This window comes from Euprymna scolopes, chromosome 28, assembly GCF_053919585.1.
Source record: "Euprymna scolopes isolate OS-2025 chromosome 28, ASM5391958v1, whole genome shotgun sequence".
NCBI lineage: Eukaryota > Metazoa > Mollusca > Cephalopoda > Sepiida > Sepiolidae > Euprymna > Euprymna scolopes.
Genome location: NC_136509.1, coordinates 50,001 through 74,079, shown reverse-complemented (window position 1 = coordinate 74,079; position 24,079 = coordinate 50,001). Strand labels below are relative to the sequence as shown.

At 37.6% G+C, this 24,079-nt stretch overlaps 1 protein-coding gene across 1 annotated transcript in view; it reads left to right on the top strand.

Annotated features, from left to right (window-relative positions):
- LOC145249424 (zinc finger protein 474-like) overlaps positions 1 to 24,079 on the top strand; it is a 61,695-nt gene that overhangs the window by 24,629 nt on the left and 12,987 nt on the right. Inside the window, exon 4 of the mRNA XM_080110974.1 lies at positions 23,761 to 23,884. Within this exon, the coding sequence (XP_079967100.1) occupies positions 23,761 to 23,884 (124 nt within the window). The remainder of the gene's footprint in view (positions 1 to 23,760; positions 23,885 to 24,079) is intronic.

Genomic DNA, 24,079 nt, shown 5'->3' with positions numbered 1-24,079 from the left:
AACATGTACACGTACGTACACATACATTTACACTTGTCCTCAAAAATATATTCCATCATTATTGATATCTTAAATCTATTTTTAATTCTAAATATTTTGTAGATATTTAACTGATACGCTTCAATTATGCTGTAACTAGAAGCAACAAATTAAAAAAAAAATTGAATGTAATAAAAATTATTAAATTGAAAACGAAGAATAAACCTGATTTTTAAATAACAAAAAATAAAATAAAATTTAAAACATATAATTAAATGAAAACTAACGCAGCTAAATAATAATAAATAAATAAATACCTGCATAGTTCTAAATATACAATTAAAAACTGAATTTCAAGTTGCAATGACAGGCAACAGAAGACACTGGGTCAAATAAATTATTTTTGTTTCACTTAAGTCACCTTTCGTTTAGCTGACGCACTTAAAATGCGCTAAAATCATTTTCATACAAAGACCGTGACAAACATTGGATAATAAAAATAAAAATATAAAGGAGGTAATAAAACAAATAGCTAGAGCAAACACTACATAGATAAAAATAAAAAATGTGTATTGATATTCATATTACAAAAAAAAAAAAAGAAATTTGCGTATTGATATACATATTACAAACCCTTTTTTCTATTGATATTTATTTCTTCCCCACAAAAGCAAAGTGAGACACAAGGTTGTTTTTAATGTGGGGGGAAAAATCAGCTTTCCAAAAGAAGGCCAAAAAAGAGGTACTTTGCCAGTAGCCCAAAATAATAATTGTCTCAGTATAGAGGGTTTCCCTCCATTGACAAAGGACGAATTTTCAAGTGTAGCATCAGAACAGATATTGCACTGTGATCTCAGCCCGAAGGCCAAAGAATCTTTTTTTAATTTTTTTTTTTACTTACCTCCCCACGAGGGCAGAGTTAGATACAAGGTCGGTTGTTAATGTTGGGGAGAAACCAGCTCACCCAAAAAGGGAACTCTGGTTAGTAACAAGAAAAAGTTGTATCAGTCATGAAGGATTTCTCCTTCATTAACCGGCGCCAAAAACGTTTAGATAAGAGATTGATCTTAAAAGGCAATCCTTTTTTTCGATTAGTATTTATTTGCTTCCACACGAAAGCAAAATGTGACCCAAGGTTGTTTTAATGTGGGGGGAGAACCAGTTCCCCAAAAGAAGGATAAAAGTGGCACTCTGGCAGTAGCCAAAAATTATAATTGTCTCAGTATAGAGGGTTTCTACTTCATTGATCAAGGACAAATTAACTTAAGTGTAGCGTCAGGATAAATATTACACTTTGATATTGGCCCGAAGGCCAAGAAAAAAAGGCTTGCCTTTTTTCTATTGGTATTCACTTGATTCTCCGCGAAAGCAAAATGCGACGCATGTTTCCCACTAAAGCAAAATGTGACATATGTGGGGGAAAATCAGCTCCCCAAAAGAAGTGCAAAAGGGTCACTCTGGTAGGGACAAAAAATAATACTTGTTTCATTATAGAGAGTTTCTCCTCCATTGGCCAGTGATAAATTAACCTAAGTGTAACATTAGAACAGATACCCACTTTGATCTTGGCCCAAAGGCCAAGAATTGTTTTATTTAATTTTTAATTTTCAATTTTTTTGTTTTTATTTTTTTAATTTATTTTATTTATTTTTTTCATTGCCATTATTTTATTTATTTTTTCATTGCCGATTTTTTATATAACACTTTATTAAAACATTTTATAAAGAATGAGAGGTGTCCTTAAATCAATGTGGCATGAGGTCAAAAAAGGAAATGGGGGAAAAAGCGAGTCGGGAGTCATCCACGTTATCTATTCTCTAAGCTAGTTTATTACTCATCATAATATCTCATTCACTCTGTGGGCCTAAGCTATTTGAAATATCCCCACATAAATGAAGGTTTTTCCAATTTTTTTTACAAAAACATAATAAACATTTTTATTTACAAAAACAAGAAAAGCATTTTTTTTTTTAGAAAAATCAAAACATGTATATATAAATATAATAGGAAACAAAAAAATATACATGAAAACAAATAGGAGGATGGGATATTACTAAGCCCTAAAAACACCCCAAAATGAAGAAAAATAACAATAAGAAAAAAAAACTAAACAAAATGCTATGTTATATTAGTGAGGACCCTCCAAACCTACTTTAGTTGTTCAAGTGCTCGCTGTTTTCCGGTTATTGCCGAAAACAAGAAAGACACTTCCTAAGAAGGAGTGGGCAGTCAACGGGCAAAAGAAAAGTGGGTGGGGTCCTTGGGGTATGCGGTGACCTCCAGAATGAGTACCACTGGAGTAGGCCAAGGAATGAAAATAACTTTGTTGGGGGAGGGCTTTCTGGAAGTATTCTAATACCTAAAATAAATGAGGAACGTGACTCATTCACACAACTAACTAAGGGAAGCTTTTTTTGGTCTTTTACTTTCCGGTCGGCGTGCACCATGCTTAGGCAGGGAACACATACTCAAATTTGTTTCCAATAAATACGCATACGCTAACGGTGTGAATCCACCTACGTTTGAATGTCGCGAGAGGCGAACTCGTTCTATCACATCTGATTTTGATTTTAAGCTGATGTTTAAAATACGAAATTAGATCGTAATGAGAAGGCGGCGACCACTTATACTCTATCTCTATGCGTGAAACTCACACTACTAGTTTAGCTACGCCTAAGATCGCTAGGAACACCGTTCGTTCCTCCCTGGGCCAAAACTGATCCATGTTGTAAACTACTGACTCCAAATTCAGGCACATCATCCTCTCAGGAACGATGCGAACCGTTGCTCCACTGACATACGTTCAGAATTCACGCAGTCTAGAGCAGTTGAAGAATGCGTGTTTAACCTTTTTCTATTTTGTCTTCCAGGCGACGTGAGCGATAGTCTGACCAATCCTGAAGCGCGTTGCGAATCAATCGCTAGGTCAGAGAATATTCACAATTATTTAGATAACTCCAGCCTGGCGCCCAATTCCACTAAGAGCGGGTAACTTTCTCCGACAATTGTAGCCGCTCCTCTAGTGGGTCCGAAGAAGTCCACACCATTTAATCCAGATATAATGCCTTCCTAGACCGGGCGAAGTCACTAAACCCCGACAACACTCGAAGCGCAGCTCAGCATTTGTTAAAGAACTACGATTACCCATTGGCCTACGCCGGAATTCGGCCAAATGATCAGGAATGAGGTCGGGAAAAGCGGCCCCGACCACAGGGCCTCACGCAGACTCCACTGTCAGAGTTCTAGTTAGGAATGCTAATCTCTCGGCATGTCTGTGTATAAGCCCCCGTCAACCAGACGTTGAGTACAGATCTGTTTACAAACAGATGGATTTCCCTCGTTCCGTAGAATCGAGAAAAGGAAACGCGTTAATGCCTTTACGATGTTCGCAGGGAGGGGTAGTACACCGCCGTTCTACCTTTTAGAGAAAGACCACTACGAAGCGAAATGCTTCCACCTTTGCCTGTACTTCCGACCAATTCTTGTTCAACTGGAGACCTGGTCCAAACCACACGCCAAGAATCCGAACCGAGCCGTCAGTCTAATTAAAACGACCTGGAAGCGCAGGTGCGCCTCTTCAGGCAGCCAACCTTGGGCTGTTGCATTTGGTAAAGTTTACTACGGCACCTATAACCTATTCGTACTGCTTGATTGCCTTTATGATGGCGTAAATGTTTCTCAGGCTCAAGAAGCACACTGTTGCATCATCGGCATACGCGGAAACCTAAGAGCACACACCGTAGGAAGAGAAATTCCGCACCGGGCCAGTCCAGTCTTTCCCATCCTTAATTAGCGCAGGAATGGTTCAAGCGTGAGGATGTAAAGCAAGGGAGACAACGGAAAACCGTGACGTACTGACCTAGAGATAATGAAGAGCTTCGAACGTATCCCATTTACCTCTATAACTGTCACCGACTGAGTATACAAAACGGAGATCCATCTGCGAAAGCCCGGATTAAAACCGACAGTCTCTAGAACAGATCTCAGGAACCCATAGTCGACTCTATCGAAAACCTTGGCTGATCTAAATTGATCAGCGTGGCCTCGGTGTCTTCTTCTTAACCCTCTATGATCGTGGGGACCAGATGCAAATTGCTTTGAATTGGTCTCCCCCTCACAGCGTAATTCTGATCAGGTTCGACCAAGTCAGTAATAAGAATGCCTGTCAAAATCTGTAACTCTGTGTTTAGCAGAGTTATGGACCTAAAATCATCTATCCCCCAACAGATACGTCCTTATTCTTCAGAAGTGTAACCACCCTTTTGGTAATCTAACACGGGGTTCATCCCATGTCAAATTAGTGGTTAAACACACCCGTCAGAATCAGAACATTTCCAGTTTTGTGGAGCTTTCCTGCTCCTTAATATTGTGGAAGGGAGTGAATAGGGAGGAGGTTTCCTACTGAACAGTGGGGAGGGTTCTGAGGAAGGGCGATTGATTTATCCTTCTTTGAAGGAGAAGAATGGTGCTTAGCCTCCTTAATTTTCTTATTAGCCTTCCCGACCTCTAACCAATATTTCTCAAGCTGGAAACCCGGTCTAAACCAGACGCTAAGAATACAAACCGGGTCATCCTTCCAGTCTAATGTGCCAGGCTGTAAGGTGATCGACCTGAGGGAGCGATTTTCCCCTCATTGGGGAGCTTCAGACTTCCCAGGGTAACTATGCTAAGATTGCTTAATTGATCCCGAGAAACAGCGGGGATCCCAAAGGCTTGAATTGAAACATATAAATATATTCTGCTTTATTGTTTGAAAAATCAGATATATTTTGTGTTCTTGTCAAACTCAGAGATATAATTGTTATTGAAAAATCGACGACAGGAAATGTTAGAATAATGGTATTGAGATGTTTGACCTTAGGGACCCAGTACTAGGGGTTCTGAATGACAGGGCTTTACCTTTAAGGTCATGGGAATAGATATTATTTTTTGGTCCCAGATTACAAAGCTGGAAATATTGGTGAATTGCAGACCCGCAATTTGGGGTTTCCTCAAATGCGTGTCGTAATTTGATTGGTTTGGGGAATTTTCCACCCCGAACACACACCCCACTATATAATGCTAATGCCGCTAAAAATTAATCAGATTGACGCAGAATCTCGAGATAAAAATATTGCTCCCTGAGGACGTGACCACCACCTCTCTCCATCCTCCTGAGTACCGTCTCTGAAGAGAAATGTCTAAAGAAATTCACGTGTATATATCTGTAAAAAGTCTGTAATTTTTGTGAAATTAACCCTAGTAGAATAAGATTTCAAGTGTCTGTTTTTCTTTTTGCCTGCGTGAGCTTTGCTATTCATTTTAAGCATACCAGGAATTTCAGGGAACCAGACATAACGAGCCAAAGTTTTCGAAGACGATCAGGGGTCCTTGCGTGACGTCCCAAGAGAGGTGAGTCACAGGTAATAAAGTGATCACAGCCAGACGGTCCACTGTGACATAATCCCTCATTGGAGAGCTTTAGATCCCCCACAGGCCCGAGGAGATCCAAATAGCTATGCTAAGATAGCTTTTGACCGATTCCGGTGAACGGCAGGTGCCTCAGGAATTTAGGGTGGATAAATATAGATATATTTTAATTCATTGTCAAAATAGATATATTTGCTTTTTAATTGGAAAAACCTGAGATATTTTGTTATTTGGAAAAACTCAATAACAGGAAATGTGAGGATGTTAGAAGAACATATTGTACTGGCTGAGTGATGGGTGGTGACCTCAAGGTTATGGGATTTTAATCTTGAATTGGATCTGTTCGCGGTTGAATCACACACCCGCAGTTGGGGTTTACCGTGATTTGATTGGCTGGGGAGACTTCCACCCCACCCACATCCGGTCGATACGCTCGAAAATTAGTCAGATTGCTTGTTGATTTCGGGGAGAACATATCGTATAGAAACCGCCGTTCCCTGGAGACGAGACTCCTCTACCTCCTCATCTCTATCCGGCTGACGCTGTCTGTGAAGAGATTTGAGACGTTTAAAAAACTTACTAAGAACTGAATGATATTTGTAAAAACATTTGTATATAAGTTTGTGAAATCAATTCTGTAGAATAGAGTTTCATGTGTTTGTTTTTCTTCCTGCCTGCGGCTTTGATATTCGCTTTCAGCATACAGGATTCAATGTAACAACCCTCAGAGAAGGACGAGACGACACCAGACGTTACACCATCTCAGGACTACAAATTTGCTGAGGTTTGCAATGGCCCCTGTAACTTCTTTATAACGTTTGAGAGCTTTAATTACCGCGATAATATATTGAAGTTTAACACGCAGAAAGTGACATCATCGGCAAATGCGGTAACCCCGGCTCGCACACCACCAAGAAGAGCAATACCGTGCAGGGCCATTCCAATCGTCCCCGTCCTCAATCTCCTAATCAATGATTCTAACGAGATGTAAAGTAGGGGCGATAACGGGCATCCCTGACATACCGACCGGGAAACCGTGAACGACGTCGACCGCACGTCGTTGACCTGCACAACTATCGTCGGCCGAGCATACAAAATGGAGATCCATTTGCAGAAGTCGACTCAAATCCGGCGGTCTCTAAAACAGGCATCAGGAAACGATGATTCACCATATCGAATGCATTGGACTAATTCAAATTTATCAGCGCGGCTTGAGTGTCGTCTTCTAAGTTTTCTAGGATCGTGCGAATCAAATACAAACTATTTTAAATCGATATTCCCCTCTTAATATAGCGCTGATCCGGTTCACTTAAGTCAGCGATAACAATCTGCAAACGATTCGCAAGACCTCTGGACAGGATTTTCAAATCCGTGTCATAGGCTAAAATCATCCAACCTCCCCGTCATGTATGTCCTTCTCCTTCAGAAGTATTACCACGCCTTTGGTAACCTGACTCAGGATAGATCCCGTGTCAAACCAGTGGTTAAACATACCCGTAAGAATCGGAACAAACATGTACGACAGCTTCAAGTAAAGCTCGTAAGGCAGACCTTCAAGTACTGGTGACCTGTTGTAGGCGACTAGCTTCATAGCAGCAATTACCGCATATTCTGAAACCCGACTATCACAACTAGCCACTCGGGCCGCATTCAGGCGAAGCGAGCCAGTCAAATAGTTGCCAAATTCCTGGACGCGGAGTCTGTACAGCTGCGAGAAACGATCTTCGAAATGCACCCGAAACCACTCGCAAATCTTGCAAAACGACACGAGGGAGTCTCCTTCCGGACTCTGAACCTTACAAATATTCGATTTGCGCCCGAGTGAAGAGGTGCATCAACATTCACAGATTCATTAGATATTTTACCAATTCTAGCCCTAACTACATGGCCCTGATATCGCTCGCTAGCCAAACGGCTCAGGTCCACCTTAGCTTTGCCTATTTCTAGGGAATCCCCCTTGTCACCGCCCGGGATAGCATGTTCTCTAATCGCTTCTCTGCCTTGGCTCTATCTAGGGTGAGACGTTAGCCATATTTGACAGAGAAGTTTCTAATGCTAGATTTGGCGTTTACCCACCACCTACTTCCGGTAATCGTCCCCAATAATCTCTTTTGAATATGCTCAGCTAGCTTTTCCCGGAAGTCATCTATCCCCAGTAAGGAGGTATTTAACTTCCAGTACCCTGCTAGCTTGCGGTTACTATCTAAGTTTAACCTGGCCACTAATAGCTTGTCGTCAGAGTGGCTTGACCAGTGAAACGTGGGACAAGATATGTATTCTATATTGCCTCTTCGAACGAACAACCGATCCGAGTAGGTTCTTGAAACGGAAGGCTTGCTAGAGAGAATCGTCCACATCATCTGCCCTGAATGATCCACCCGAAATCTGTCTACCAGATCGCATCTTGCCATCAGGTCCAACCAACTGGTTTCACACCCATCCGCCCCTCTAGTCCCGCTCACCTTACCAACTTTGGGATCAAGGATGGCATTACAATCACCCACTAAGATTAATCGTTCTGAACCCCCGATAAACACCTCCCGAAAAAATGAAACCCATTCTCGTACGCAATTAGGCGCATACACTGCGACGGCTCAAAACTCTCTATTTGCCACAGCAACATCGGCAACGATCAGTCTACCAACAGTATCAGCGTGAACAACACTAACTATTGCTGAAAGGGTGCGTTGACTATCAAAGACCCCCTCCTCTACTTTGGCGGTCACCGTATGTTGAAAAGACAGGGTAACGACCCTCCAGCACGCGATGATCGTCAAAGAAATCGCAGTGAAACTCCTGCAACATAGCTGCATCTATGTTCATAGACGTGAAATCCTTCAATACTTTAGCGGCTTTGCTTCGGCACCTCATGCCCCTTACGTTCAGATTAGACAAGCTCAAGCACGTGGCCATTGCAGTTATTCATCGGCAACCTCCGGACTAAAGTCTTTTGCTAAAAGGATGCCTAAGATTGGGCGAGATTGCCTAAAAGCAACTCGGACGTTACTCGTCCGTCTCGCGCAATACCCCCGACATCTGATAGAAAATTAACTTGAGGGGCCTATAAAAACAAGAGTTGACGTAAATAGGGACCCTCCCTTCGCATCCAGGTGCCACCTGATTGATGGATTCTTGCCCCTCTTCCACCAGTTTTATCTTAGAAACCGCCCCCTTCGCGTCGTCAATCATATTCTACATGGCATTTGTGCGACCAACTTTCGTGTGGCGAACGAAGGTCATTATTAGGGGGGGGGGCTTTAGGAAGTTCTTCGGGTTATTAGTCTTTTCCCCATCCATTTTTTTAGCAGCTTTAGTTTACCCCTATGACGCTGCGTGTTATAAGAATTAGCGTGACGGGGGTCTCTGTCGCATATCTGGTCTCCTGGTAGATAGGGGAGCTTCTTTTCGTCTCTTTCCTAATTGAAGATGCCGAAGCAGCTCTGCCGAAGCAGCTCTGCCGAAGCAGATCCGCGGCAGCATGAAATCACCGGCCTTCCATGGGACAATGATCAGACACCGGCTGAGAAGGGAATCAAAGAAAGGTGGGGATTTTGTCTCAGCCGAGGGCGTCTGGGTTTGGGTTTTGGAGGACTGAACTGTAGCGACAGTCGTCTCTACCTGCATTGAGGTTGAGAACAGGAACCAGCCTCCTTAGTCTTCTTTGCTTTTTTCTTGGACTGTTTCCGGCTTTGGACCTCTACCACAGAAGACTGTCCACTGCTTTTCGGTTGTTGATCTTCTTGCTCTCCTTCTGATTCTTATGAGTAGACCGGATTCTTCCTCTTCTGGCCGTCTGGTCTTTCTTTTATTGTTCTACTGGTTGAAGAGTCTTGACATGGCGACCCTGTGGGAGCTGGGCGACCTTGTACTTGAGGAGACTGCTCTTCTGTGGAAGGGGTCTTCACAGCCTTATTGGACTTCTTTGCCACCTTGCTCCAGCTATCCGTAGTTGTTGCTGCACGTGTCGGATTTCCCCCTCCGGCTGGCTTCCCAGGGACTGCTAATGCCACACATCTAGATTTTGTAGCTTATTTTGTTGTGGTGGGCTGAGGGTTCCTCTTAGGGAAATCCATCACCATCTGACCCTGTTGCTGGCAATGACAATATTGGGGTTTACGTCCGTCAACGATTACACTCATAGTCCAAGTGTCACACCTTAGCAGGTGAGGGATTTTTGAAAACCCCTCCCGGTCCAAGCGAATTTTGATAGAGTAGTCCCCTATCACGATATTACGAGGACCACAGACCGAAAGAACGGCTTCTATGTCCCCGCACTGACTCATGGCAGCGCCAAGCTGTTTAGAGTCGACACGTCAGGGGATGCCTTAAATGAAGACATTGGTACGTCTCCTGCTCAGATATTCCGGCTTGAAGCGTAAATGTTTGCACTTATCACGCAAGTCCGAATTGGAACAACTTAACAGCGTCATCGTCGGTCGGCAGCAAGAGGTCTCACATTGCGAAGCTGCGACGACTAATGTATGTCGCTGGATATTTAGGCCTCCCAGAACCTCCGCCACGAGCTCTTTCGAAACGCCTGTGAGGCTCTTTTTCTTGGTGTCTGTGGTGACTAGCGATACTATTCTTCTCGCTAGTTTATCCACAGCTACCAGTAGTGCTTTTATGACATTACTGTCTGTTAACTCTTTGTAGGTCGAGTTAAATAACTGACGGTAATCCTCCGGCGCTAGTTGTAATTGGGGGCCCCATTCCTTAGTGCTGCTACTGTTGCTGGCGATTTTGGTCATGGCGACGTTCTCTGCCCCGTCAGAATATTTGAGCATGTAACTTTCAGCGCCTGTGAGTCTCCTGGTAGTGCTGGCCAAATTGCCGACCTTTCCTTCGGGGATGTCATCACTGGCTTGGATGTAGCACCGACTGACCCACTCCTTTTGTCTGTCAGAGCGGCCCCCTTCTTCTTCCTGGGACTCGACATCCTCGTTCCAACCTCCGTCGTACCTGGCTGTTGTCTGCCATCACTGTCACTGCTGCTGGCATCACTGCTGCACGTTAAATCTTCTTTCAGTTCACGGCTGAGGTCGAAGTGCATCAGTGGAAGAATTTCTATGACCTGCTTCCGGCAGACTGGCACCGCCCTTATTGACGCCTGATCCGAGACGATGGTTCTCATAGTTGAGAAATCGACGGAGTCGGTAGATCTGATCCCGACCCTGGCAGTCCTTTCGTCCTATAGGCGGAGGGGGGCTTACAGTTAAAGCCCTCTTACTCTCTTGGTCCCACAGAGACGGATCACTTCTCCTAGATGGCCTACTTCTATCACTTCAGGATACAGCAGTGCAAACGGTCCAGGAGGCACCGCCTAGTACAACAAACTCCTCTACTGATACGGTGCAAGAGGAAGGCAGCATCAGCAGGGTTCCTGGTCTTGAAACTGGGCCTGAGCCGACGTTTGTGTCAGAAACACAGGCGGCAGAACTCAAGCTTAGCGCTGGAGAAGAGCTCGGACCGCAGAGTGATGGTAAATTTCATCTGAACCTGGACTTTGACCTCAGATTGGGCCGAAGTCCCCTCTGGGAACCGGACCCCAGGCTAGGCATTTTGGCGCCAGAGCCTAGACAATCTACCTTCCTCTTTTCCTCCGTTCTTTTCCTGGCTCAGGCCCGCTGATTTGGCCCGGCGGAGGATTCCGTGTGATTTTACTCAAACCGCCTCAGACGCAGACCAGTCACCTATCTAAGTCGAGCCTAAGAAGAGAAACAAACTTGCAAAGATAGAAAACAAAACAGTTAATTACCTCAACGGAAGGCAAAAAAGACAATAAGAAAGAGAACAGTTCCCAAAAGAGGGGCCCTTCTCAGGCCTTAACCCAACTCAAGGGGTTGGGTAGCACAAACCTTTGAATCTTTGCAGATACCAAAGTACTAAACAGAAAAACAAGGAAGACCTGTTTTTCTGTTTATTTAAAAAGAAAAGGTATACTTTATATATATATATATATATATATATATATATATATATATATATATATATAGTAAGTTATAAAATATATATGGCGATTAAGCTACACTGAATATTCCGCGTTTCATCCACTCTAGGATTCCTCAGCCTGAGGAATCCTAGAGTGGATGAAACGCGTAATATTCAGTGTAGCTTAATAGCCATATATATTTTATAACTTACTAACTAGCTCTACCTACGTATTGAGCACTGTTGGAGTTTACGCATAAATTTATACCTTCATATATTTATGTGAGTAAATGAAGTAGTTATATATATATATATATATATATATATATATATATATATATATATATATATATATATATATATATATATATATATGTATATGGGTCGTGGAATTCCATTGACTAGCAAAAGATCTAGCTAGTTTCCATGATCTTTTAAACATTTATTTTAATCAATTCCCTATTATTTTTTTTCTGGTTTTCTTGTGGGGATGATCATCTTTAGTTAACTATTAGTTGTAATTATATTCATACAGATATTCTACATGAGCTATCCTTGCGTAATATTTGCTTAAAAAGTTTATAATAAACACAAAACTCTCCCCATATATATTTATGTATACGCATATATTTTTGTTTAAAAAATTTACCTACCAAACTCCTCCTAGATGTTTTTTGTCTACAGACATGATACTTCATATATAAGGTATTTAAACCGATGTGAAACTTTATATTTGAGTTATAGCCCGTGAACATCGGTTAAAACGTATGAAAATAAAAAAATGAAATTTGCCAGGGGATGGTTAAACGCCAGCATTACAAATATGCATGTATAACGTGGTAGCTATTGCTTCATGTTTGAATTTTTAACCTTACAGCGAACATGTCTCATAGCTCAGTTATTAACGGCAGATCAAAAATAAATCGTTTTGGCTTTCGATTCTCGATGGTGGCGCAGGAGTCCTTTTTTTAAATTTTAAATATTTACTATATATTGGGGCCAATATAATATAATAATCAATACGAAATCTGCATTAATCTAAATATAATATTTGAGCGTATGTTACAACCAGGCAATGCCGGGCGTCTTGCTAATATATATATATATATATATATATATATATATATATATATATATATATATATATACAGGATGCGTCTCGTATTATCAGAAAAGGCGCTGGATCGCAAATCATGCTGACAAAATTTGTCAATTTTTTCATAGTTATTATAGCCATGAAGGTTTTCTAATTGTCTTATGACCAGACAGATGGAGCCTGGATATCTCCATCTCAGGCCATAATGTATAATAAATACATAAAATTATAGATATACACATACATATATACATAAACACCCCCATATATATATATATATATATATATATATATATATATATATATATATATATATACTAGCTGTACCCTGCCACGCGTTGCAGTGGCTCAATTTGGTGTAATGGAAAAATTGAATAAAAGAGAAAATGCATGTTTCTTATATTAGTACAGCAATCCACTGCAAAAAGTGAAAATGAAGGTGAAACTGAAAAAAATGGTACTCTTGCAGAATTTGATCTGGATCATTGAGAGTTTCTGTCAATCATTCATGTTTTGGACTTGACCAACAATCAGTGGATGAAGCCGAACGTAGCAAAAATGTTGAAACGCTAAATGTTTTTTTTGTTGTTGTTTTAAAAAATGTGATTTATTAATTAATATTTGGTTGATGGTGGGGGGGAGGGGGGTTACTATACACAGATTCGAAAAAGTCGTCCAAAAACAAATAAATGAAAGCAAAGGTAAGGTAATTTACGTTTCTACCTAATTGGATAATTGTTTAGTGTTTTTATGTAATGTAAAATGTTTAATTGGCTCAAAAAACAGAAATGGTCGCGAATTCTGTTGAATACGTTAAGTTTGGGAAAGTAAGTTGAAAACTAAAAACTATACAAAACAGTGTCTGAAACTCACCGAACATATGTTACCATGACATAGGCTGGCATAATCAGTAGGTTTCTGACAGTATTTTGTATAGTTTTTTTAGTTTTAACTCACTTTCTCTAACTTAAAGTAATCAACAGTGTCCATCACCATTTGTAGCTTTCAAATACACCAATAAACACTGTTTTTCGAGCCGACTAAACGTTACATTAAATGAAAAGGGTTTATATTACTAAACACAGATACAAAGAAGTTGTCAAAAAATAAATATATAACAAATAAATGTTATCAAAGGCAAGAAAAGTAAGTGTTCTACCTAACTGGATAAGATTTTAGTGATTTTATGTAATGTATAATCGGTTCAAAAACATTCAATGTTTATCGGTATATCTGAAAAATACAAATGGCGGCAGACTGTATCGAACACGTTAAGTTTGGGGAAATTTTGGGAAAATGAGTTTAAACTAAAAAACTATACAGAATACTGTTAGGAAATCACTCAATATATGTCACCATGATGTAGGCTGGCATATAATCGGTGGTTTTAAACTTTTGCTCGATACAGGTGACGACTTTTAAAAATCCCTTTTAGTGATTACCTGGTTTGAGGATATTTGTACAACTAAACGGCAAATTTGCTCAAAAAAAATCCGGTATTATTTTACTTTAAGACCCGTTTCACGTTCATATATAACGAAATATTTTATTGTAGATTTCGGTGTGCTAAAAACGAATCTGCAAACCGTTTACGTAGCAAAAAAAAAAAAAGTTTTCATGACATTCATGAAATTACTTTTTCGAAAAGTGGGTGATCACTTTTCAATGTAAATTTAACTTAGAATGAGCACCCGCTTTCTGGCCACCTGAGAGAGGGGCATTTTTCTGTTTCTTGGCTAAAAAGTTTTTTGTTTGATTTCTTTTGCATGGTAATAACCCCTGAACTCTGGGACTATTTTCCATTTAACAGCCGTAGCCTTCGTTTACGCTATGCGTAAGCATAAACGAAAGCTGTTTAGCCAATAAACATGGGAAAAAATCCCCCCTCTCTCAGGTGGCTCGAAAGTGGGTGCTCATTTTAAGTTAAATTTACATGGAAAAGTGATCGCCACTTTTTCGAAAAAGTAATTTCTTCATATTATAAAAACTATTTTTTTTGCGACGGAAACGGTTTGCAGATTCGTTTTTAGCACACCAAAATCTACAAAACATTTTTTGTTATTTACGAACGTGAGACGCACAGCTCTTAATGGAAAATTATATAAAAAATCCGGGGGAAAATAGTTTTCAATAAAAACAGCAAATGAATTCGATAGAAAAAAAATGGATGCTATTTTTTTTTTCTTTCTATGTGTTTCTTGGCTAAAAAGTCTTTTTGTTTGATTTCTTTTGCATGGTATTAACCCCTGAACTCTGGGACTATTTTCCATTTCACAGACGTAGCCTTTGTTTATGCTATGCGTGAGCATAAACGAAAACTGTTAAATATGCATTCGCGTACCAAACTGCCTTGTCAAAAAAACCTTTAAGCCAATAAACACGAAAATAAATGCCCCTTCCTCAGGTGGCCAGAAAAGGGTGCTCATTTTAAGTTAAATTTAGATGGAAAAGTGATCACCCACTTTTCGAAAAAAAAATTTTCTTCAGATCATGAAAACTATTTTGGTACTCCTTGGGCGTTGTGTTCCATGGCGACCCGCAGAATTATTTAATGGTCGTTCCCTTAGCACCCCCCTAGTCAAGGCTAACGCATGCGCACGTAACATTTTTTATTTATTTACTTACATGGTGGAGTTTCTATACTGATAGGTTTTTTGAAATTTTTTCACTGGATCATTATTGATTGAACACTAACCAGATTATGAAAAAAAATTGAAAAAAAAAATCATTTCAACATTTGAAAGGGGTACTTACTTTTTAGTTACCACGTTCTAGTAAATCGGTCACTTTTTATTTATTTATTTTTTTTTTTTTCTAAATACGGAAGTGTCTTCGGGAGATATAAAATGGTCGCATGTTGACGAAGCAATGTATCGGGAGGCGTACGGGATTAAAAATTATTGGTAAATTTTTAGATTAGGTCCACCTTCTCAATTTTCTTTTAAATGACGACTTGAAATGGTTTTCGACTATGCTGAATACGAAAATCGCATCGAAATTTTGCAGAAATAAGTAGTTATCAAGATATAAAAAGTTGTATTATGCATTGTAATCTTTGGCGGCCATCTTTTTTACGTATGTGTATTTGTTTATGGCGCGTGTGCACGTAAAAAGATGGCCACCGAAGAATACAATGCATAATACAACTATTTATTTCCGCAAAATTTCAATGCAATTTGCGTGTTCAGCATACTCGGAAACCTATAAATGTCGTCATTGAAAGGAAAATTGTGGAGGTGGACCTAATCTAAAAAAATACCAAATTATTAAACATTTCTCCAGCATGTTAGTGAAATTTATAATACTTAAAAAAAAATAAAAAGAAACAAAACAAAATTTTTGAAAAAAAAACTCACCTTTCACAAAAACAATTTTAAAAAAAACCACAAACTGACTAAATAAGTAAAAAAAAAAAAAATTAAAAATCTCGAAACTTTATTTTCATGAAAACAATAAAAAAAAGTCCTGTTCTCTCTATTTTTTTTTCTTTGAGAAACAAATATATTTCTGACTTACAAATGCGGTAAAGACTCATTATTTTTACTTTCTATGGTTTTGATATACCGCGTTTTTATTGCTTACAAAATGGGTGACTGATTTATCAGAACGTTGTGACTAAAAAGTGAGCACCACTTTCAAATGTCGAAATAATGATTTCTTTTTTACATTTTTTTTAATAATCTGTTTAATTAGTGTCCAATCAATAATAATCCAGGGAAAAAAAATTCCAAAAACCTATAAGTATAGAAATTAAGCATGGGAGTAATGGTTGTACAACAACGTCGCCTTTCGCACTTTTACAAACATTTTTTAAAAAAAGTAACTAAACCATTTATTGATAATTTGTCACGTGTACAAACATTTATTTATTTACGTAGGCTTAAATCCTTTCATGAATAAGAAAATTTTTACTCTTTAAGAATAATAAAAGGAAAAAGTGACTGAACATTTATAAAAGGACTTCTTTTCATGAAGGCCAGAGGAATAGTTGGCCGAAAATTCGTGAAACAACAACTAATAAAGATGAGAATAATAGTCCGCAATAAATAAAAATAGTGCTAATGCAGAGAGCGATCCGCGCTATTTTTTAAATCATATTTCCACGTTTAAATAGCGTTTTACGATATGTTTTTTTTTTATTTATTCAATTGTAAGGCTAAAGTACAGAATAGGTACAAAACATCCTTACCTCCCCCTGTTAAGAAGGACTTTTTAAATAATAACATTATTTCAGTACGGATCACTCTCTGCATGAGTAATCTTATATAGAAAAAAAAAACTCAAAAGCAAGCAACAAACTTTTTTTTTTGGCCTTATATAATAAAGAAAAGATGTGTAAATTAAAAAATTTGGAAGATAAACAAATGAAATATGTTTTTTTTTTTTTTTTTTTTACTTATCGAGTTAACAGAAAATGAAACCTTTCATCAATTCGTGGCTGTGAAATGAATCGAACCGGAAGTTCAGTTTTATCAACAGAACAGATTCGCAGAAACGGTTAAAAAATATATTTATTTTATTTAATATTTTAATTTTAATTAGGTAAATTTATTTTAATAACATAAAAACATACCTCGACTCTAAAAATGGGTTTCTGAAAATTTCAAATAAATTGATAACGTAGAAATATGGTTTTATTTTTTTAGAACGAACCAACTTTACATTTATATATATATATATATATATATATATATATATATATATATATATATATATATATATATATATATATATATATACTAGATGCCTTCAATAAGTTCGGAGACTTTTTTGTACAGGCATTTAAAATTGTCGTAGATTGTTGAAAATTCAGTATGATATTTCTGTACATCTTATGAAACGACTGATCGATTTTTATGATTTCAGGTTCAAAAGAACAGCTGCAGCAGGAATTGGAATACACCCTACTAAAATATCACACCCTACTGAGTATCACAGCTAGGAAATTACAAAAATGCAATCTGGACGTGAGGACACTTTAGAAGAACAATATGTAGTAAAATTCTGTTTTAAACTTGGAATATGTCACAGAAACGTATGGAATGCTACAGGCGGTGTTTGGATTATCTATAATAGAGCATCAGTTTTTGAGTGACATAAGAGATTCAAGTAAGACAGGGAGTGTGAGAGATGAGGAGTAGTGCGGGAGGAATAAAGATGTTGATTGGCCAAAGAATTTCATGGATAAGGACTATTTTGTGTCTATAGAGACAATAAGTACACAGTTTGATGTTAGTAAGGGAACTGAAGATGAGGAAGATTTGGGTGAAGTTTGTCCCAAGGGTGCTCAGAAATTTTCACAGAATATTTGACCAAGATGGACATCAATACAGTTCCTCACCCTCTATGTACCCCAGACCTTGCTGCCTGTGACTTTTGGTTATTCCCTAAGTTCAAGGAAAACCTTAAATGCTGTTGTTATGAGACAATTGAAGAAATGAAAAAGGCTGTAACTAGGGTCATTACACGCTTACACAAAAAGACTTTCATGGATCTTCCAAAAGTTGTTGAAACGACACAAGTGCATTGCAGGCGGAGGAGATTACTTCAAAGGGGACTAGAGTTTTATGTATGTACTATCAATAAAGGTGGCCATACGTCTATAAAAAATGAAAAGGTCTGGAAACTTATCAAAGAAACCTTGTACTAAAATTATAGTACTAAAATTATAATACTAAAATTAAGCTGAAAAATAAATATTTAATCATAAGATAAACCTCTCCAGATCCAAAAAGTTTAATCCGTTTAAAAGGAGCAAAATTAGAATCAGTTAAAAGGATAAAGAACAAAGTTACATAGGTAGTTTATTACATAACCAGATCAATAAGAGTTAGAAAAAACACAGTAGGGGGGTACTCTCTTTAACCATTGCATTATTAAGCTAAATGCTTCTCGGAAAAAAGAAAAAGTCAGCATTATTATCTATTATATAAATCTCAACTGTCTGTGTGTTTGTGTATATGTCTGCCAAAAACTTTCGACACACGCGTCAGATCGGGTCGAGACCGATAGCATCTGAAAGAACGATATCTCAGTCAACTGTGAGAATTAGAAAAACGGTCAATTATTTCGTATAGAAAAAAAGTTTAAACCAAGAAAGGGTCTGAAAAATTGTGCCTTTCGAAAATTGCGTATGCGTAGTCCAATATTACTTTTTAAAATTTGTTTAAATAACAGAATTTTCAAGTTATTTTTCTCTCGCCTTCGTAGAGAAGTTGATTAGGAGGTTGCGTCGTATGCTATAGTTTACACGTTCGAATACACGTAACGGTGGTATTTTTTTAACGGAGTTATTTTGTAATTTTGAATAACAAGTTTCTTATTTCGATTTCATATCAATTAAGAGAGGGATAATATGATGGAGAGAAAAGAGAGAACAAGAAAGAAACGATATAAAAAGAAATTAAAATTTATTAATTAAAACAAATTGTTTTAATTTTTAAAAACGTTTTCTTTAAATAAAATTTTAAAGTTTAGACAATTAAAAAAATAACGGAAATTAAAAAGCTGAGAGAAAATATAATATATTATTTAATATAAATAAATAAAATATGACAAATTAAATATAGAAAAATAGCGGTATTGCAAGAAAAAGATGGTAAAAGTGGTAGTTTTCAAGTTTAATGTAAACGAATATGTTGAGTTGTTCCAGTGAATTTTGAATTCCTCTTAAGTAACATGTCCACCGATTATTTTCAATTCTCTATTAGTAGCGATCATTGCTCAATTAACATTCTCTTGCCGCTTATCCTTGATTTCTCACGGGATTGATAAGTAGAAACCATCAGTAAAAGCCGACATTTGATTTTCTCGTTATCTTTGTTACTTTAACAAAAACTGCTGCAGATGTTTAAGTAGAGCATATACTTTTTTTATTTGGTATTTCATGTGCGATGTAATAAAACTTCTTTTTATATCGGCCTTCCTTTAACAGAGGAATTTACACCGATTAGCACTATAAATAGCGCTAATAATTCCAACACCGGTGAGAGAGATTCGACTGCACTTCAACTGCTAGCCGAGTGCCCAGAAGATATACCCTACCCACTTTTCTATCTTTGTACATTATTGTTAATACACTTGTTCCTTAACCGAACCTCGACGTGATTGTTCTTATTTTCACTGTTGTTCCACGACACAACAGATTGGCGACAAGGAATCGAAACGACCATCACTGCAGAGAATCACCAAAAGTGACTGAAATAAAGATTCGTAAAATCTTTGCAGCAGAACACCTTCGATATTTCAACAGATATTTGGATACGCAAGGATTAACAGTGAATTAATTACTACAATAATAATTTGGCGACGGGAAAAACTTCCTACCACAATCTAAAGCGAAAAACGCGAATGATGTCTATTACTTAATAATTGAACACACTTATCAAGTGTTTTAGAAAGGGAAAAAGGGTTCATTTTTTTCTTCACAAGAAGCCATTTGTCCTACGGTAAGAATTTTCTTCTGCAAAGTTAAATGTTCAAAACCAACTAGCAAATACCGTGTAAGCTTATCGTTATTTCGATAACCTCTGGGATTTGAAAAAAAAAAAATGCTTGACTTTGTCAAGAGAAAAAAGACAGGCCGTGGAAAATAATTATTAGTGTACGTCATTTGTGCTTAGCAAACACATAAAGAATCAAGTCATGTTTTTACAAAAGGCAAAGAGGGTAAAAATAAATAAAAAAATAAATAAAAGTTTCCCATATGAATTCGTCGGATATTTAAAGCGGCGGATTTTTTTTTTGCAACGTAAAAACGCACGCAAATAAAAATGTTAAACAAATGTTATTTCGCTGGATTGTTTCTAGTAAGACTAGAAATATAGCGTTCAACAAATTAAGTTACAAAAAGGCTGCTAAACTATTGTTCTTCAAACAAAAGAATTCGGAAAGAAAAATTGGTTGATTTTTTTTACTAAGGAATATTTCTTTAATACAAGCATAAATTGTAAACTGAATTCGTATGATGGATGCGAAATTCAAAGATTCACTGTTTGGAATTGTTCCAATTCCAGGCAGAGCAAAATCTCGCGTTGCAAAAGCAGCAAATTCAACAAGTAGAAAGAGAAGAGAGATTTAAACAAGAATTTGAAGAAAAATGCTTCAGCAACAGAAACGCTTCGAGGAAATATTGATGAAAACACAGGAGGAACAAAGAAAAATTCTGAGGGCGACACAGTTAGTAAAGCGGACGATAATCATAACGCATTTTCTCAAACAGCTGTGTGGGCCGCTATTGAAAATTTCAATTATAATCCAGAAGACGATGTTACTTTCGTCCAGTACTATAGACGATATGAGGATATTTTTATATCGGATTGTAGTACCTGGTCAGACGCGGAAAAAGTTAGGCTTTTGCTAAGGAAATTGGGAACAGCCGAGCATACAAAGTTTGTGAATTTTATTATCCCAAAAATGACCAGTGAGTTGAGCTTCCAAGAAACATTTACGTTACTTACAGAACTGTTTTCTGCAAAATGGTCTCTTTTCCATATGCAATATAAATGTATGAATGTTACTAGAAGAGAGGAAGACAACTACACTACTTATGCAAGTATAGTGAACAAGCATTGCGACGATTTTAAACTGGAGGAATTATCAGCAGATAATTTTAAATGTTTAATATTTGTGAAAAGGCTGGTCTTAAATAAAGACGCTGAAATCAGGCGTCGTGTTTTAAATAAACTCGAAAACGAACCGAATTTAAAAGTACAAAACTTAGCGGAAGACTGTGAACGGTTTATTGTGTTAAAAAAAGAGAGTCGTGACATAGAGGAAAGCAGAGTGTCGCATATTAAAAAGATCCATCAAAAGAAAAATTCGACTTCAAAAAAATAACCAGAGAAGGAAACAGGGAAAAGATCCACCTGGACCATGTTGGAGGTGTGGAAATAAACATTGGTACAATGAGTGTCCCTACAAATTCAAACAATGTGACAACTGCCACCAGAAAGGGCATAAAGCATCGCATTGTAGAAAAAATATGGTAGAAAGATATCCATTAAACTTACGAAAATTGAACCCGAGGAACAAAATATCCGGAAATATGTACAGGTCAAAATGTTTAAAAAGAAAGTAAGGCTACAGATTGAGTGTGAGTCTTACATTTCCATTATTAATGTACAGGCATGGAAGAGGCTTAGGAGACCCACTATGATTAAATTACATAAAACGGCGAGAAGAGTCGGTAGGCAATTTCTGTTACAAACAGACCACAAACAGTTATTAACGATTTTCGGATCGAAAAAGGGACTACCACAACATACGGCGAATAGACTCCAAAGATGGGGTACCATACTTCTGAATTACAATTTTCAAATGGAGTACGTACCATCTAAAAATGTGGTCATGCAGACGGGTTATCGTTGTTAATAGCTAAGCAGACAGAACCATTGGAGGATATGGTGATAGCAGCCATTCAAGCGGAAGTTGAAGTAAAATACGTTATGTGACACAATAAGATAACTTTCAGTAACGCTTGATTAGATTAAGAGTAAGGCAGAGGTGGACGAATTTATTATACGCACGAAAGAAAGGATCAACAATAACGAACTGGATGAAGAAATTTATTCAATTTGCGATAACGTCCTGTTATATAGCGACAGGGTCGTAACTCCTGCGACATTACAGAAAAGAATGCTCATATAGTACATCCAGGTATATCAAGAATGAAAAGCCTTATGCGCTCTTTCGTTTATTGGCTAAACATGGATAAGGATATAGAAGAAAAAATCAGGGAGTGTAGGGGATGCGCATTAGCTATGAAAGCCCCTCCGACTCAATTTGTATCGTGGGCAAAACCGGACCGACCTTGGTCTATGATTCATTTAGATTTTGCAGGACCGCTAGATGGGTTCTACTATCTCATTGTTGTAGACAGCCTATCTAAATGGCCGGAAGTATTAAAATGTAAGAATCCCACATCCGAGGTAACTATCAACTTCCTGTGTGAACTATTCGCTAGGTTTGGAGTAATAGACTGTATTGTTACAGACAATTGAACGCAATTTACGTCTACCGAATCTAAACATTTTTGCGAGGATCATCTAATCGAGGATATAACTATTCCGCCATACCACCCAAGAAATAAAGGACAAGCAGTGAAATTCGTTGACACATTCAAGAGAGTTCTGAAAAAAGCTAGTGGGTCGCCGACGGATAAGTCAATCCAACAGATTTTATAAGTCTACAGAGTCACTTCGAATGCAAAAATCGAAATGTCGAAAGCACTTGCTGAGGTTATGTTCGGACGCAAGGTTAGATCGATTTTTCACAAGTTGTTACCAAACCAGGATAGGCCAAACCTAAAGAAAAAAAACGATAACAAAAAAAAAAAAAAACGGTATAAAGTTGGCGAAAAAGTCTTCTACAAGATTCACAAAAATAATAAGACTTTCTGGGACTCCAGGATCGTTGAGAAACAAATAGGCAATATGGTCTACATGATTAAGGGACCAGACTTCGTGCACAAACATCACACTAACCAAACTCGGAAAAGATACTCGAGCAGTGAGGTGACCAGATCGCCCGAGGAGGACATCATGGACACAGTGTTTGATACTTTTCACGTGCCCATACCAGAGACAGCTCCGGAGAATAGAAGATCAAACAGAAGAAGGAAATCAACAGAATTGGTTAGGGTGAACCCAAAATAAAAACGTTATTAATTATAGACGTGATATTTTCAAAGGGAGGTGTTATACCGGCCTTCCTTGAACAAAGGAATTTATACCGATTAGCACTATAAATAGTTCTAGTAATTCCAACACCGGTGAGAGAGATGCGACTGCACATCAACTTCTAGCCGAATGCCCAGCAGATATACACGCTTTCCTATCTTTGTACATTATTGTTAATACACGTGTTCCTTAACCGAACCTCGACTTGATTGTTCTTATTTTCACTGTTGTTCCACGACACAACACTTCTCATATTGCTTCACACAATATTAACCTTCTGATGAAACTATAGATAATTGTGACGATTAACATTTTATTAAAAGAAATTTTCGCTTCATAACTTATGAAGAGGCAAATTTGCGTTCGATTTTGGCGTATATACATGTGCTATTTAATTAAAGTTTTATAATAACATTAATTTCTTCTAAAAGCAATATATTTGTTTATTTCCCAGAATTGTATATAAAATTATAACATAGATTATAAATTAAGAGTCAATCTATAAATTTGTCACACATCTGTTTAAATCGTATCATTTATTTAGGATGGTTACAAAGTTAAAAGTTTCTTGATATTTAAATCATAGCAACACTTCAAAAGCCAATAATACCTAAGATCACAAAAGAGTTCAAATAGACTAATCTAAATTGGTTATTTTTTTCTCTTTAGAAATCGCGATGAAAACGAAATGTGTAAGTCTTGTTCCAATTGTGGAAAGCGTTTTTGTGATCTTCAAGTCCACCATAATGTTTGCAAACAATCAACACCAAGAACAAAAGTCTCAAAACAACATGTAAGCATTTTTGTATTACTTTTTATCTTTAATCGAAATGCTTTGTTTATTTGTTGAATGTAATTTTAGAGAAAAACTGACATACAATAACAATGACGTATATACTTAAAATGCTACCAATAAATTTTCGCGTTCATCGATCGAAATGTTAATGTAATCTTACGTGTCAGTCCACAGAAAATAAATTAAAATACT